The sequence below is a fragment of the Gigantopelta aegis genome, chromosome 4, assembly GCF_016097555.1.
Source record: "Gigantopelta aegis isolate Gae_Host chromosome 4, Gae_host_genome, whole genome shotgun sequence".
Lineage (NCBI taxonomy): Eukaryota > Metazoa > Mollusca > Gastropoda > Neomphalida > Peltospiridae > Gigantopelta > Gigantopelta aegis.
In genome coordinates, this window is record NC_054702.1 from 120,331,936 (window position 1) to 120,350,117 (window position 18,182).

Here is an 18,182-nt window from a genome sequence, read left to right on the forward strand (position 1 = left end):
AACAACCCATCCTGACCTGGTCTAACTTACAGAGGGGCTTTAACACCAACTCCAGTCCTGACCTGGTCTAACTTACAGAGCAGTTTTAACACCAACCCCAGTCCTGACCTGGTCTAACTTACAGAGCAGCTTTAACACCAACCCCAGTCCTGACCTGGTCTAACCTGTTTGTCAGAGGATCTTTAACACCAACCCCAGCCCTGACCTGGTCTAACTTACAGAGGATCTTTAACACCAACCCCAGCCCTGACCTGGTCTAACTTACATAGGATCTTTAACACCAACCCCAGTCCTGACCTGGTCTAACTTACATAGGATCTTTAACACCAACCCCAGCCCTGACCTGGTCTAACTTACAGAGGAGCTTTAACACCAACCCCAGCCCTGACCTGGTCTAACTTACAGAGGATCTTTAACACCAACCCCAGCCCTGACCTGGTCTAAGCTGTTTGTCAGAGGATCTTTAACACCAACCCCAGCCCTGACCTGGTCTAACTTACAGAGGATCTTTAACACCAACCCCAGCCCTGAGCTGGTCTAACTTACAGAGGATCTTTAACACCAACCCCAGCCCTGACCTGGTCTAACTTACAGAGGAGCTTTAACACCAACCCCAGCCCTGACCTGGTCTAAGCTGTTTGTCAGAGGATCTTTAACACCAACCCCAGCCCTGACCTGGTCTAACTTACAGAGGATCTTTAACACCAACCCCAGCCCTGAGCTGGTCTAACTTACAGAGGATCTTTAACACCAACCCCAGCCCTGACCTGGTCTAACTTACAGAGGAGCTTTAACACCAACCCCAGCCCTGAGCTGGTCTAACTTACAGAGGATCTTTAACACCAACCCCAGCCCTGAGCTGGTCTAACTTACAGAGGATCTTTAACACCAACCCCAGCCCTGAGCTGGTCTAACTTACAGAGGAGCTTTAACACCAACCCCAGCCCTGAGCTGGTCTAACTTACAGAGGAGCTTTAACACCAACCCCAGTCCTGACCTGGTCTTAACTTACAGAGCAGCTTTAACACCAACCCCAGTCCTGACCTGGTCTAACTTACAGAGGATCTTTAACACCAACCCCAGCCCTGACCTGGTCTAACTTACAGAGGATCTTTAACACCAACCCCAGCCCTGACCTGGTCTAACTTACAGAGGAGCTTTAACACCCACTCCTGCCCTGACCTGGTCTAAGCTGTTTGTCAGAGGATCTTTAACACCCACTCCTGCCCTGACCTGGTCTAACTTACAGAGGAGCTTTAACACCCACTCCTGCCCTGACCTGGTCTAAGCTGTTTGTCAGAGGATCTTTAACACCCACTCCTGCCCTGACCTGGTCTAACTTACAGAGGAGCTTTAACACCCACTCCTGCCCTGACCTGGTCTAACTTACAGAGGAGCTTTAACACCAACCCCAGCCCTGACCTGGTCTAACTTACAGAGGAGCTTTAACACCAACCCCAGTCCTGACCTGGTCTAACTTACAGAGGAGCTTTAACACCCACTCCTGCCCTGACCTGGTCTAAGCTGTTTGTCAGAGGATCTTTAACACCCACTCCTGCCCTGACCTGGTCTAACTTACAGAGGAGCTTTAACACCCACTCCTGCCCTGACCTGGTCTAACTTACAGAGGAGCTTTAACACCAACCCCAGTCCTGACCTGGTCTAACTTACAGAGGAGCTTTAACACCCACTCCTGCCCTGACCTGGTCTAAGCTGTTTGTCAGAGGATCTTTAACACCCACTCCTGCCCTGACCTGGTCTAAGCTGTTTGTCAGAGGATCTTTAACACCCACTCCTGCCCTGACCTGGTCTAAGCTGTTTGTCAGAGGATCTTTAACACCCACTCCTGCCCTGACCTGGTCTAACTTACAGAGGAGCTTTAACACCAACCCCAGTCCTGACCTGGTCTAACTTACAGAGGATCTTTAACACCAACCCCAGCCATGACCTGGTCTAACTTACAGAGGATCTTTAACACCAACCCCAGCCATGACCTGGTCTAACTTACAGAGGATCTTTAACACCAACCCCAGCCATGACCTGGTCTAACGTACAGAGGATCTTTAACACCAACCCCAGCCCTGACCTGGTCTAACCTGTTTGCCAGAGGAGCTTTAACACCAACCCCAGCCCTGACCTGGTCTAACTTACAGAGGATCTTTAACACCAACCCCAGCCCTGAGCTGGTCTAACTTACAGAGGATCTTTAACACCAACCCCAGCCCTGAGCTGGTCTAACTTACAGAGGATCTTTAACACCAACCCCAGTCCTGACCTGGTCTAACTTACAGAGGATCTTTAACACCAACCCCAGTCCTGACCTGGTCTAACTTACAGAGGATCTTTAACACCAACCCCAGCCCTGACCTGGTCTAACTTACAGAGGAGCTTTAACACCAACCCCAGCCCTGACCTGGTCTAACTTACAGAGGGGCTTTCGTAATACCCATTTGTGCGGCATCCATCCGTCCATCCATTTTGTCCATCCGACCATCAACTTTACCTTCGAAGTCTCTATTCTACAGTTCTGATTGGATTGTTCTGAAACTTGGTACAGTGATCCTCTGGGGCACCATCTACAAACTAATAGAGATATTTTAGAAATGTTTAATTGTGAATTTTGATTAACTTTTATTATTTATTATTCAAACTAATATTGAGGAAATTGGATAGTTCTGAAACTTAGTATACATATTTTGAGGGGTACACTTCACAAACAAATAGAGAGGAAATTCTTTAATTTAAAAATTTGAAATAGAAATTTACCATTGAAATTTTAAAAGTCTATCTTTTAGAGCTATGATCAAATAGTTCTGACACTTGGTACTGTATGGTTCTTCAAGGCAATCTTCACAAAGTAATGGAGAGATGTTTTGGAATTTTTAAATTTCTATTAAATTAAATATCAAGGATATGGTCTTTACAAGCTAATGAATTATCTACATGTGCTACTGGCAAAAAAAGAAAAAAAGAAGTAAAGTTTGTTTTATTTAACGACGACACTAGATTAAAACAAATAGGGCAGCTGTATAGGCAGATAGGCTTCTTCTTATCTATTGCCAATAAAGACGTATTTTGTTGTGCACCCAGCCATGTTAGTGTATGGTAAATGCGGATTCAGCTGTAAAGTCTGGTTTGGATTTGTCACATGCCAGAGTTGGTGTGCCTTACACTGATTTTAAACTTAATATTAACCAATATGTCTTTTTAACTTGGCAAGATGATTGGAATGGTGTGGTTGAAAACAACGTTCATTCTGTCAAGCCAGTCCAGGAAAAGTGGCTGTCTCGCTATAGACAGTGCGGAAAGAGTGGCTGTGTCCCTATAGGCAGTGCAGGAAGAGTGGCTGTCTCGCTATAGGCAGTCCGGAAAGAGTGGCTGTCTCCCTATAGGCAGTCCGGAAAGAGTGGCTGTGTCCCTATAGGCAGTGCAGGAAGAGTGGCTGTCTCGCTATAGGCAGTCCAGGAAGAGTGGCTGTCTTACTATAGGCAGTCCAGGAAGAGTGGCTGTCTTGCTATAGCCAGTCCAGGAAGAGTGGCTGCATTGCTATAGCCGGTGCAGGAAGAGTGGCTGTCTTGCTATAGGCGGTCCAGGAAGAGTGGCTGTATTGCTATAGGCGGTCCAGGAAGAGTGGCTGTATTGCTATAGGTGGTCCAGGAAGAGTGGCTGTATTGCTATAGGTGGTCCAGGAAGAGTGGCTGTATTGCTATAGGTGGTCCAGGTAGAGTGGCTGTATTGCTATAGGTGGTCCAGGAAGAGTGGCTGTATTGCTATAGGTGGTCCAGGTAGAGTGGTTGTCTTGCTATAGCCTATCCAGGAAGAGTGGCTGTATTGCTATAGGCGGTCCAGGAAGAGTGGTTGTCTTGCTATAGGCGGTCCAGGAAGAGTGGTTGTCTTGCTATAGGCGGTGCAGGAAGAGTGGCTGTATTGCTATAGGCGGTGCAGGAAGAGTGGCTGTATTGCTATAGGCGGTGCAGGAAGAGTGGCTGTATTGCTATAGGCGGTCCAGGAAGAGTGGTTGTCTTGCTATAGGCGGTGCAGGAAGAGTGGCTGTATTGCTATAGGCGGTCCAGGAAGAGTGGCTGTCTTGCTATAGGCGGTGCAGGAAGAGTGGCTGTCTTGCTATAGGCGGTCCAGGAAGAGTGGCTGTATTGCTATAGGCGGTCCAGGAAGAGTGGCTGTATTGCTATAGGCGGTGCAGGAAGAGTGGTTGTCTTGCTATAGGCGGTGCAGGAAGAGTGGTTGTCTTGCTATAGGCGGTGCAGGAAGAGTGGCTGTATTGCTATAGGCGGTGCAGGAAGAGTGGCTGTCTTGCTGTAGGCGGTCCAGGAAGAGTGGTTGTCTTGCTATAGGCGGTGCAGGAAGAGTGGCTGTCTTGCTGTAGGCGGTGCAGGAAGAGAGGCTGTCTTGCTATAGGCGGTGCAGGAAGAGTGGCTGTCTTGCTATAGGCGGTGCAGGAAGAGTGGCTGTCTTGCTATAGGTGGTGCAGGAAGAGTGGCTGTATTGCTATAGGCGGTGCAGGAAGAGTGGTTGTCTTGCTATAGGCAGTGCAGGAAGAGTGGTTGTCTTGCTATAGGCGGTGCAGGAAGAGTGGCTGTATTGCTATAGGCGGTGCAGGAAGAGTGGCTGTCTTGCTCTAGGCGGTCCAGGAAGAGTGGCTGTCTTGCTATAGGCGGTGCAGGAAGAGTGGCTGTCTTGCTGTAGGCGGTGCAGGAAGAGTGGCTGTCTTGCTGTAGGCGGTCCAGGAAGAGAGGCTGTCTTGCTATAGGCGGTGCAGGAAGAGTGGCTGTATTGCTATAGGCGGTGCAGGAAGAGTGGCTGTATTGCTATAGGCGGTCCAGGAAGAGTGGCTGTCTTGCTATAGGTGGTCCAGGAAGAGTGGCTGTCTTGCTATAGGCGGGTCAGGAAGAGTGGTTGTCTTGCTATAGGCGGTGCAGGAAGAGTGGCTGTATTGCTATAAGCGGTCCAGGAAGAGTGGTTGTCTTGCTATAGGCGGTCCAGGAAGAGTGGTTGTCTTGCTATAGGCGGTCCAGGAAGAGTGGTTGTCTTGCTATAGGCGGTCCAGGAAGAGTGGTTGTCTTGCTATAGGCGGTGCAGGAAGAGTGGCTGTATTGCTATAGGCGGTCCAGGAAGAGTGGTTGTCTTGCTATAGGCGGTCCAGGAAGAGTGGTTGTCTTGCTATAGGCGGTCCAGGAAGAGTGGTTGTCTTGCTATAGGCAGTGCAGGAAGAGTGGCTGTATTGCTATAGGCGGTCCAGGAAGAGTGGCTGTATTGCTATAGGCGGTCCAGGAAGAGTGGTTGTCTTGCTATAGGCAGTGCAGGAAGAGTGGCTGTATTGCTATAGGCGGTCCAGGAAGAGTGGTTGTCTTGCTATAGGCGGTCCAGGAAGAGTGGTTGTCTTGCTATAGGCGGTCCAGGAAGAGTGGCTGTATTGCTATAGGTGGTCCAGGAAGAGTGGTTGTCTTGCTATAGGCGGTCCAGGAAGAGTGGTTGTCTTGCTATAGGCGGTCCAGGAAGAGTGGTTGTCTTGCTATAGGCGGTCCAGGAAGAGTGGTTGTCTTGCTATAGGTGGTCCAGGAAGAGTGGCTGTATTGCTATAGGCGGTGCATGAAGGATGAAATTGTCTGGTGTGCTCACATCAGTCATACATACATGTACTTGATGCATTCATTTATTATGAAAAAAAAAAATTCTTTACATCAATGAGCACTGTGTCAGTGTACTTGGACAGTTTGCCACATTTTGGTAAAGTGCAATCATTTTAAGCAAAATAGAAAAGATATATTTGGTTGGAGAAATGTGTTGGAATCATTTCAATTCCATCATGATCTTGTGTTGAAATTTCTTTGAGATACTACGCTACCTACCTGTCATATTTCTATTTTTTGCACAGCTCTTTAATACTGTGTTTCAATTTAACATTTAATTTTTATACTGATATTGTTCATTAATTTATTTTTGTATTTACCTTTGTTTGACAATCAATAGCTGATGTATTGTTCGTCTTTCGATGTCGTTAAAAATTCAGTCTGACATTTACACATATATTGTGTATTAAACATTCATTCTGACTTTTACACATATATTGTGTATTAAACATTCAATCTGACATTTACACATATATTGTGTATTAAACATTCAATCTGACATTTACACATATATTGTGTATTAAACATTCAATCTGACATTTACACATATATTGTGTATTAAACATTCAATCTGACATTTACACATATTGTGTATTAAACATTCAATCTGACATTTACACATATATTGTGTATTAAACATTCAATCTGACATTTACACATATATTGTGTATTATGGATAAACCTGAAAGCAAATGTCTTGTATGTATTATTATAGATATAGCAACAGATGTTTATTGTATTATTATATATTAAAACAGATTAATGTTAGTGTGTATTATTATAGATAAGACTAATTGTTATGTCTAGTATATATTGTTGGTTGTAGATACAGCTGTTGTCATTGATATCTAGTGTGTATTGTTATAGATAAAACTGGTAATTGACATCTAGTGTGTATTGTTATCTATAGATAAAACTGGTCATTGATATCTATAGTATTGTTATAGATAAAACTGGTCATTGATATCTAGTGTGTATTGTTATAGATAAAACTGGTCATTGATATCTATAGTATTGTTATAGATAAAACTGGTCATTGATATCTAGTGTATATTGTTATAGATAAAACTGGTCATTGATATCTATAGTATTGTTATAGATAAAACGGGTCATTGATATCTAGTGTGTATTGTTATAGATAAAACTGGTCATTGATATCTAGTGTGTATTGTTATAGATAAAACTGGTCATTTGATATCTAGTGTGTATTGTTATAGATAAAACTGGTCATTGATATCTATAGTATTGTTATAGATAAAACGGGTCATTGATATCTAGTGTGTATTGTTATAGATAAAACTGGTCATTGATATCTAGTGTGTATTGTTATAGATAAAACTGGTCATTTGATATCTAGTGTGTATTGTTATAGATAAAACTGGTCATTGATATCTAGTGTGTATTGTTATAGATAAAACTGGTCATTGATATCTATAGTATTGTTATAGATAAAACTTGTCATTGATATCTAGTGTGTATTGTTATAGATAAAACTGGTCATTGATATCTATAGTATTGTTATAGATAAAACGGGTCATTGATATCTAGTGTGTATTGTTATAGATAAAACTGGTCATTGATATCTAGTGTGTATTGTTATAGATAAAACTGGTCATTGATATCTAGTGTGTATTGTTATAGATACAACTGGTCATTTGATATCTAGTGTGTATTGTTATAGATAAAACTGGTCATTGATATCTAGTGTGTATTGTTATAGATAAAACTGGTCATTGATATCTATAGTATTGTTATAGATAAAACTTGTCATTGATATCTAGTGTGTATTGTTATAGATAAAACTGGTCATTGATATCTAGTGTGTATTGTTATAAATTATGTGTGATGTTATAAATAAAAGTGGTCATTGATATCTAGTATGTATTGTTATAGATGAAACTGGTGTCACTGATATCTGGTGTATATTATTGGTTATAGATAAAAATTGTGGTCATTGATATCTAGTCTGTATTGTTATAGATGAAACTGGTCATTGATTTTTATTTCATTTTCATTTGAACTTATTTTCGTGCTTATATCCAATTAAGATTCAAGTATGCTGTCCTGGGCACACTTCAGCTATCTGGGCTGTCTGTCCAGGACAATGGGTTAGTTGTTAGATGTAAGTGGTTAGTGAGAGTGAAGAGGGTATTGTGGTCTTGCAATACACATTGTCTTGTTAAAACTTGTTCTTATTGGGAGGCGGTACCAGGCTGTGAACCCAGTGCTTAATGATGGCACCACCGAGGCCTGTGGTTATTGATATCTGGTGTGTATTATTGGTTATAGATAAAACTGATGGTTGATATCTAGTGTGTATTATTGGTTATAGATAAAAATGTAGTCGTTGATATATAGTGTGTATTATTATAAATAAAACTGGACATCGATATCTAGTGTTTATTATTATAGACGAAACTGTCATTGTTGATATTGGGTGTTGTTGATATTGGGTGTGTATTGTTGGTTATAGATAAAACTCACTGTTGATATCAGGTGTGTATTGTTGGTTATAGATAAAACTGTGATTATTGATAATGGGTGTGTATTGTTGATGGTAGATAAAACTGATTGTTAATATCGGGTATTGTTGGTTATAGATAAAACTGGTCTTTGATATCTAGTATGTATTGTTGGTTGTAGATAAAACTGTGGTTTTTGATATCTAGTGTGTATTGTTGGTTATAGATAAAACTGTGATTGTTGATATTGAGTATGTGTTGTTGGTTATAAATAAAACTTATTGTTAATATTGGGTGTATATTGTTGGTTATAGATAAAACTGTGACTTGATATTGGGTGTGTATTGTTATAGATAAAACTGTTATTGTTAATATCGGGTGTGTATTGTTATAGATAAAACTGTGATTGCTGATGTTGAGCGTATAGTGGGAGAAGAGGGCTATCTACCATCAGATCCAGAGGAGTTGGCTAACAGGCTGTTTACCACCTGCTACATGGGTTCAGAAAACAGCTCTGTCGACACAAAGACCCGAGCAGCAAACCTCGCCAAGCAGATTGGGAGGTAATATGTAACATGATAAAGAGTTTAGTGTTATATTAACATGATAAGAGTTTATTGTTACATGATAAGAGTTTAGTGTTATGTTAATAACAAGTTACATGATAAGATTTTAGTGTTATATTAACATGATAAGAGTTTAGTGTTACATAATAAGAGTTTAGTGTTATGTTAATAACAAGTTACATGATAAGAATTTTAAGTGTTATATTAACATGATAAGAGTTTACTGTTACATGATAAGAGTTTAGTGTTATGTTAATAACAAGTTACATGATAAGAGTTTAGTGTTATATTAACATAAAAGTTTAGTGTTTATGTAAATAACAAGTAACATTTTAGTGTTAAATTAACATGATAACAGTTTAGTGTTACATGATAAGAGTTTAGCAGGGCTAAAAATTTGACGAGAAGCCGCATGGATTCCCATGGAAGCGGTCCACAGGAATCCTCCGATTCTAAACATTTTTACAGAACTTTATCAACAGTGTTGGAATATACAATTCTGTGTCATTTGCTACTAACTATATATGGATTGGACAAAAACAAACAACCCTTACTATTTACTGGAAAGAATAACCAATTTGTTAGTAACCATTTATCCAATTTTAAAGCCAAAAAACCACACAAAAATAGTTTTTCTAGAACTTTGTTGGTTCCATTTTTTCTTTACAGTCAGTGTTTTTTTAGGTGTCTTACCAACCCCAAGTTCAGCCAGCAAATGTTTCGCTAACGTTCACAAACTATTTGATTGGTTTCCAATGTGGCCATTTGGATTAAGCGCGTAACATTTGTGCGTGAAGCTTTCGTGGTATGTACATGTACGCACGTGAAAAACTTACCATGACCATTTGGTTTACCGTGAACCGCACAAACCAGTCGGGTGGACGTTTTTCCGCTCAGTCTGGCTGAACGCAGCCCATTACTTTTCGAAGATTGCTTATTCGTAAACAGCGCATGTGATACTTTTGCCGATGTATTTTGCACATTGGTTCAATGTTTGTAAGGATATTACTGAAGCACATTTCCACAACCAACAAAAAGATGTATTGATTAAAAGAGCAGGTAATTCAAGGTTAGGAACATAATATCAGCGAACTAACATAGAAATATTTGATGTATTACTAAATTTGGGAACACTTAATTACTGTCTATTGTTATTATGTAAGAACTGAACAAACATGTACCTTTCGGTTTTCTTCGTTGGCAATTTGGTTCATTGAAATGGGCCAACCATTAAATTCAAAAGATCCCCATCCCCTTCCAGACTTGAGCAAATAGCATCTTCCATGATGTGTATTTGTAACTCAAAGTTTTACTTATCGTTGGTCAGTATTTAAGGATAAATCATCATAATGCATGTGAGCCTCATAATGGAGGCAAAGACAAACAGTCAGGAGATCAAAAGACAAACAGTCAGGAGATCAAAAGACAAACAGTCAGGAGATCAAAAGATCCCTCTGAAAATAGCACTATCAGCTTTTGTTCAATTGTTACCATGCACCACCAACAATTCACAGAAATAAGAAAAGAAAAAGATCTAACATTTTTATTTATGGATTAAACAAACTGCTTCAAAATTGGCTGACATGAGATTAAGGGATGCCTATTCATGAAGAGACAAGGCAGTAAATTAAGACTGGCTGCTTGTTGATTGCCCCTCATTGTCCTGGGCATCACATTGGAGATGAAATGCTTAGTTCATGGGTTAATTGTGGTGTTATTTGAGAATTTATTAAATTAAGAAACACAAAAATAAATGTGTTGTAAGTCTTTATTTTCTTAATATTGAATGTATTAATTTTTGCATGTAAGACCATTTTAAGAAAACAAATCGACTATGATCAAGTAGATCTGTCAACTGCACAAATGTTCCTATGTTTTAATTACCACTCGACAAGGATAATTGTATGTTGAAATAACCAAAAATGTGGTAAAATATACATCCAATTAATCGTTGGATTTTGTGTTGTCATAATATCAGTGGTTCCATGCAAGACAGATTTATTCAAATATGTGAAACATACAATAATGTGATATCCACATTGGTGGATTTGACTGTTGTTAACCCATCACTTGTACAAGTTGTTAGCTCTTACAAACATACAATAATGTGATATCCACATTGGTGGATTTGACTCCTGTTAACCCATCACTTGTACAAGTTGTTAGCTCTTATAAACATACAATAATGTGATATCCACATTGGTGGATTTGACTGTTGTTAACCCATCACTTGTACAAGTTGTTAGCTCTTATAAACATACAATAATGTGATATCCACATTGGTGGATTTGACTGTTGTTAACCCATCACTTGTACAAGTTGTTAGCTCTTATAAACATACAATAATGTGATATCCACATTGGTGGATTTGACTGTTGTTAACCCATCACTTGTACAAGTTGTTAGCTCTTATAAACATACAATAATGTGATATCCACATTGGTGGATTTGACTGTTGTTAACCCATCACTTGTACAAGTTGTTAGCTCTTACAAACATACAATAATGTGATATCCACATTGGTGGATTTGACTGTTGTTAACCCATCACTTGTACAAGTTGTTAGCTCTTACAAACATACAATAATGTGATATCCACATTGGTGGATTTGACTCTTGTTAACCCATCACTTGTACAAGTTGTTAGCTCTTATAAACATACAATAATGTGATATCCACATTGGTGGATTTGACTGTTGTTAACCCATCACTTGTACAAGTTGTTAGCTCTTATAAACATACAATAATGTGATATCCACATTGGTGGATTTGACTGTTGTTAGCCCATCACTTGTACAAGTTGTTAGCTCTTACAAACATACAATAATGTGATATCCACATTGGTGGATTTGACTCTTGTTAACCCATCACTTGTACAAGTTGTTTGCTCTTATAATACATAGTATGTTGTACTCTTAGTTATGATATAATTTTCATTTTCAACATCACTGTTATTTTAATTAATTAATATTAATTAAAGCATGATGGCTAACAATGTACTCCTGTATTTGGTTTTCAGCTATCACTTAAGTATTTGTATTGATGTTGCGGTAGCTGCTGTTCTCACCATCTTCACTGCTGCATTGTGTGTGGTGCCCAAGTTCAAAGTTCATGGCGGCAGTCTTCGAGAAAACTTAGCTCTTCAAAATGTTCAGGTATTTGCATGTATACTTGTTTGTAACGTTTATACCACTCAAAAGAAGTTACGGGTCAGTAAATGTATTGTATGTGTAAGAAGATTCACAGTAATAACCTTATACTGAACACACTATATGTCTGTACATAATCAGTGAACCAAAACAAGTTACGGGTCAGTAAATGTATTGTATGTGTAAGAAGATTCACAGTAATAACCTTATACTGAACACACGATGTCTGTGCATAATCAGTGAACCAAAACAAGTTACGGGTCAGTAAATGTATTGTATGTGTAAGAAGATTCACAGTAATAACCTTATACTGAACACACTATATGTCTGTGCATAATCAGTGAACCAAAACAAGTTACGGGTCAGTAAATGTATTGTATGTGTAAGAAGATTCACTGTAATAACCTTATACTGAACACACTATATGTCTGCATAATCAGTGAACCAAAACAAGTTACGGGTCAGTAAATGTATTGTATGTGTAAGAAGATTCACTGTAATAACCTTATACTGAACACACGATGTCTGTGCATAATCAGTGAACCAAAACAAGTTACGGGTCAGTAAATGTATTGTATGTGTAAGAAGATTCACAGTAATAACCTTATACTGAACACACGATGTCTGTGCATAATCAGTGAACCAAAACAAGTTACGGGTCAGTAAATGTATTGTATGTGTAAGAAGATTCACTGTAATAACCTTATACTGAACACACTATATGTCTGCATAATCAGTGAACCAAAACAAGTTACGGGTCAGTAAATGTATTGTATGTGTAAGAAGATTCACTGTAATAACCTTATACTGAACACACTATATGTCTGCATAATCAGTGAACCAAAACAAGTTACGGGTCAGTAAATGTATTGTATGTGTAAGAAGATTCACTGTAATAACCTTATACTGAACACACGATGTCTGTGCATAATCAGTGAACCAAAACAAGTTACGGGTCAATAAATGTATTGTATGTGTAAGAAGATTCACTGTAATAACCTTATACTGAACACACGATGTCTGTGCATAATCAGTGAACCAAAACAAGTTACGGGTCAGTAAATGTATTGTATGTGTAAGAAGATTCACTGTAATAACCTTATACTGAACACACTATATGTCTGCATAATCAGTGAACCAAAACAAGTTACGGGTCAGTAAATGTATTGTATGTGTAAGAAGATTCACTGTAATAACCTTATACTGAACACACTATGTGTCTGTGCATAATCAGTGAACCAAAACAAGTAGGCATTGCACTATGATATTACATAAAGTATTGCTTTCAACAATTATGACTAATAAGTTTGTAAAGTTTTGGTCTGTGTGCCATAATTTACTAAAGTAATTATACCATTATACTTAATTTTGTGTCAGACAAAATGATTACTGATATAAAGTTTGTGACTGTCAAAGCGTGTCAAATGACAAATTTGTACAGAAAACGTTGGTGACTGGCCACTTATTCCAGACATGTATACATGTATTCATTGCATAATGCATGTGAAGAAAAATTTATTGTGTGGACAAAGTTGGTGACTGGTCACTTATTCCAGGCATGTATACATGTATTCATTGCATAATGCATGTGAAGAACAATTTATTGTATGGACAAAGTTGGTGACTAGTCACTTATTCCAGGCATGTATACATGTATTCATTGCATAATGCATGTGACGAACAATTTATTGTATGTTGGTGACTGGTCACTTATTCCAGGCATGTATACATGTATACATGTATTCATTGCATAATGCATGTGAAGAACAATTTATTGTATGGACAAAGTTGGTGACTGGTCACTTATTCCAGGCATGTATACATGTATTCATTGCATAATGCATGTGAAGAACAATTTATTGTATGGACAAAGTTGGTGACTGGTCACTTATTCCAGACATGTATACATGTATTCATTGCATAATGCATGTGAAGAACAATTTATTGTATGGACAAAGTTGGTGACTGGTCACTTATTCCAGACATGTATACATGTATTCATTGCATAATGCATGTGAAGAACAATTTATTGTATGGACAAAGTTGGTGACTGGCCACTTATTCCAGACATGTATACATGTATTCATTGCATAATGCATGTGAAGAACAATTTATTGTATGGACAAAGTTGGTGACTGGTCACTTATTCCAGGCATGTATACATGTATTCATTGCATAATGCATGTGAAGAACAATTTATTGTATGGACAAAGTTGGTGACTGGTCACTTATTCCAGGCATGTATACATGTATTCATTGCATAATGCATGTGAAGAACAATTTATTGTATGGACAAAGTTGGTGACTGGTCACTTATTCCAGGCATGTATACATGTATTCATTGCATAATGCATGTGAAGAACAATTTATTGTATGGACAAAGTTGGTGACTGGTCACTTATTCCAGACATGTATACATGTATTCATTGCATAATGCATGTGAAGAACAATTTATTGTATGGACAAAGTTGGTGACTGGTCACTTATTCCAGACATGTATACATGTATTCATTGCATAATGCATGTGAAGAACAATTTATTGTATGGACAAAGTTGGTGACTGGTCACTTATTCCAGGCATGTATACATGTATTCATTGCATAATGCATGTGAAGAACAATTTATTGTATGGACAAAGTTGGTGACTGGTCACTTATTCCAGGCATGTATACATGTATTCATTGCATAATGCATGTGAAGAACAATTTATTGTATGGACAAAGTTGGTGACTGGTCACTTATTCCAGACATGTATACATGTATTCATTGCATAATGCATGTGAAGAACAATTTATTGTATGGACAAAGTTGGTGACTGGTCACTTATTCCAGACATGTATACATGTATTCATTGCATAATGCATGTGAAGAACAATTTATTGTATGGACAAAGTTGGTGACTGGTCACTTATTCCAGACATGTATACATGTATTCATTGCATAATGCATGTGAAGAACAATTTATTGTATGGACAAAGTTGGTGACTGGTCACTTATTCCAGGCATGTATACATGTATTCATTGCATAATGCATGTGAAGAACAATTTATTGTATGGACAAAGTTGGTGACTGGTCACTTATTCCAGGCATGTATACATGTATTCATTGCATAATGCATGTGAAGAACAATTTATTGTATGGACAAAGTTGGTGACTGGTCACTTATTCCAGGCATGTATACATGTATTCATTGCATAATGCATGTGAAGAACAATTTATTGTATGGACAAAGTTGGTGACTGGTCACTTATTCCAGACATGTATACATGTATTCATTGCATAATGCATGTGAAGAACAATTTATTGTATGGACAAAGTTGGTGACTGGTCACTTATTCCAGACATGTATACATGTATTCATTGCATAATGCATGTGAAGAACAATTTATTGTATGGACAAAGTTGGTGACTGGTCACTTATTCCAGACATGTATACATGTATTCATTGCATAATGCATGTGAAGAACAATTTATTGTATGGACAAAGTTGGTGACTGGTCACTTATTCCAGGCATGTATACATGTATTCATTGCATAATGCATGTGAAGAACAATTTATTGTATGGACAAAGTTGGTGACTGGTCACTTATTCCAGGCATGTATACATGTATTCATTGCATAATGCATGTGAAGAACAATTTATTGTATGGACAAAGTTGGTGACTGGTCACTTATTCCAGTATTCATGTATACATGTATTCATTGCATAATGCATGTGAAGAACAATTTATTGTATGGACAAAGTTGGTGAACTTATTGACATGTATACATGTATTCATTGCATAATGCATGTGAAGAACAATTTATTGTATGGACAAAGTTGGTGACTGGTCACTTATTCCAGACATGTATACATGTATTCATTGCATAATGCATGTGAAGAACAATTTATTGTATGGACAAAGTTGGTGACTGGTCACTTATTCCAGACATGTATACATGTATTCATTGCATAATGCATGTGAAGAACAATTTATTGTATGGACAAAGTTGGTGACTGGTCACTTATTCCAGGCATGTATACATGTATTCATTGCATAATGCATGTGAAGAACAATTTATTGTATGGACAAAGTTGGTGACTGGTCACTTATTCCAGGCATGTATACATGTATTCATTGCATAATGCATGTGAAGAACAATTTATTGTATGGACAAAGTTGGTGACTGGTCACTTATTCCAGACATGTATACATGTATTCATTGCATAATGCATGTGAAGAACAATTTATTGTATGGACAAAGTTGGTGACTGGTCACTTATTCCAGTGTATACATGTATTCATTGCATAATGCATGTGAAGAACAATTTATTGTATGGACAAAGTTGGTGACTGGTCACTTATTCCAGACATGTATACATGTATTCATTGCATAATGCATGTGAAGAACAATTTATTGTATGGACAAAGTTGGTGACTGGTCACTTATTCCAGACATGTATACATGTATTCATTGCATAATGCATGTGAAGAACAATTTATTGTATGGACAAAGTTGGTGACTGGTCACTTATTCCAGGCATGTATACATGTATTCATTGCATAATGCATGTGAAGAACAATTGTATTGTTGGTCTTCTCACTTATTCCAGGCATGTATACATGTATTCATTGCATAATGCATGTGAAGAACAATTTATTGTTGTCTTCTTATTCATTGATTCATTGCATAATGCATGTGAAGAACAATTTATTGTATGGACAAAGTTGGTGACTGGTCACTTATTCCAGACATGTATACATGTATTCATTGCATAATGCATGTGAAGAACAATTTATTTTGGCTTTTATACCTTTACTTTTCTTTTGCTTGTTTGTTTAGGATGTTTTGGCTGTTGTTTTGTTTTTGTTTTTTTGTCTTTTCTCATTAAGCCGTTATATTATTAACATCTTGTTTGTTGTCTTCTCATTAAGCCGTTATATTATTTACATCTTGTTTGTTGTCTTCTCATTGAGCCGTTACATTATTTACATCTTGTTTGTTGTCTTCTCATTGAGCCGTTACATTATTTACATCTTGTTTGTTGTCTTCTCATTGAGCCGTTACATTATTTACATCTTGTTTGTTGTCTTCTCATTAAGCCGTTACATTATTTACATCTTGTTTGTTGTCTTCTCATTAAGCCGTTACATTATTTACATCCGTTACATTATTTACATCTTGTTTGTTGTCTTCTCATTAAGCCGTTACATTATTTACATCCGTTACATTATTTACATCTTGTTTGTTGTCTTCTCATTGAGCCGTTACATTATTTACATCTTGTTTGTTGTCTTCTCATTGAGCCGTTACATTATTTACATCTTGTTTGTTGTCTTCTCATTGAGCCGTTATATTATTTACATCTTGTTTGTTGTCTTCTCATTAAGCCGTTACATTATTTACATCTTGTTTGTTGTCTTCTCATTAAGCCGTTACATTATTTACATCTTGTTTGTTGTCTTCTCATTAAGCCGTTACATTATTTACATCTTGTTTGTTGTCTTCTCATTGAGCCGTTATATTATTTACATCTTGTTTGTTGTCTTCTCATTGAGCCGTTACATTATTTACATCTTGTTTGTTGTCTTCTCATTAAGCCGTTACATTATTTACATCTTGTTTGTTGTCTTCTCATTGAGCCGTTACATTATTTACATCTTGTTTGTTGTCTTCTCATTGAGCCGTTATATTATTTACATCTTGTTTGTTGTCTTCTCATTGAGCCGTTACATTATTTACATCTTGTTTGTTGTCTTCTCATTGAGCCGTTATATTATTTACATCTTGTTTGTTGTCTTCTCATTAAGCCGTTACATTATTTACATCTTGTTTGTTGTCTTCTCATTAAGCCGTTACATTATTTACATCTTGTTTGTTGTCTTCTCATTAAGCCGTTACATTATTTACATCTTGTTTGTTGTCTTCTCATTAAGCCGTTACATTATTTACATCCGTTACATTATTTACATCTTGTTTGTTGTCTTCTCATTGAGCCGTTATATTATTTACATCTTGTTTGTTGTCTTCTCATTGAGCCGTTACATTATTTACATCTTGTTTGTTGTCTTCTCATTGAGCCGTTACATTATTTACATCTTGTTTGTTGTCTTCTCATTGAGCCGTTACATTATTTACATCTTGTTTGTTGTCTTCTCATTGAGCCGTTATATTATTTACATCTTGTTTGTTGTCTTCTCATTAAGCCGTTACATTATTTACATCTTGTTTGTTGTCTTCTCATTAAGCCGTTACATTATTTACATCCGTTACATTATTTACATCTTGTTTGTTGTCATCTCATTGAGCCGTTATATTATTTACATCTTGTACGGGTACCATCATTGTAAAAATACGCGTTTTTAATATATAAA

General features: G+C 37.6%; 1 protein-coding gene across 1 annotated transcript in view; it reads left to right on the top strand.

Annotated features, from left to right (window-relative positions):
• The window catches only part of LOC121370241 (glutamine-dependent NAD(+) synthetase-like), a 159,887-nt gene that overhangs the window by 39,170 nt on the left and 102,535 nt on the right, over positions 1–18,182 (top strand). Inside the window, exons 4-5 of the mRNA XM_041495365.1 lie at positions 8,505–8,673; positions 11,695–11,830. Of these exons, the coding sequence (XP_041351299.1) occupies positions 8,505–8,673; positions 11,695–11,830 (305 nt within the window). The remainder of the gene's footprint in view (positions 1–8,504; positions 8,674–11,694; positions 11,831–18,182) is intronic.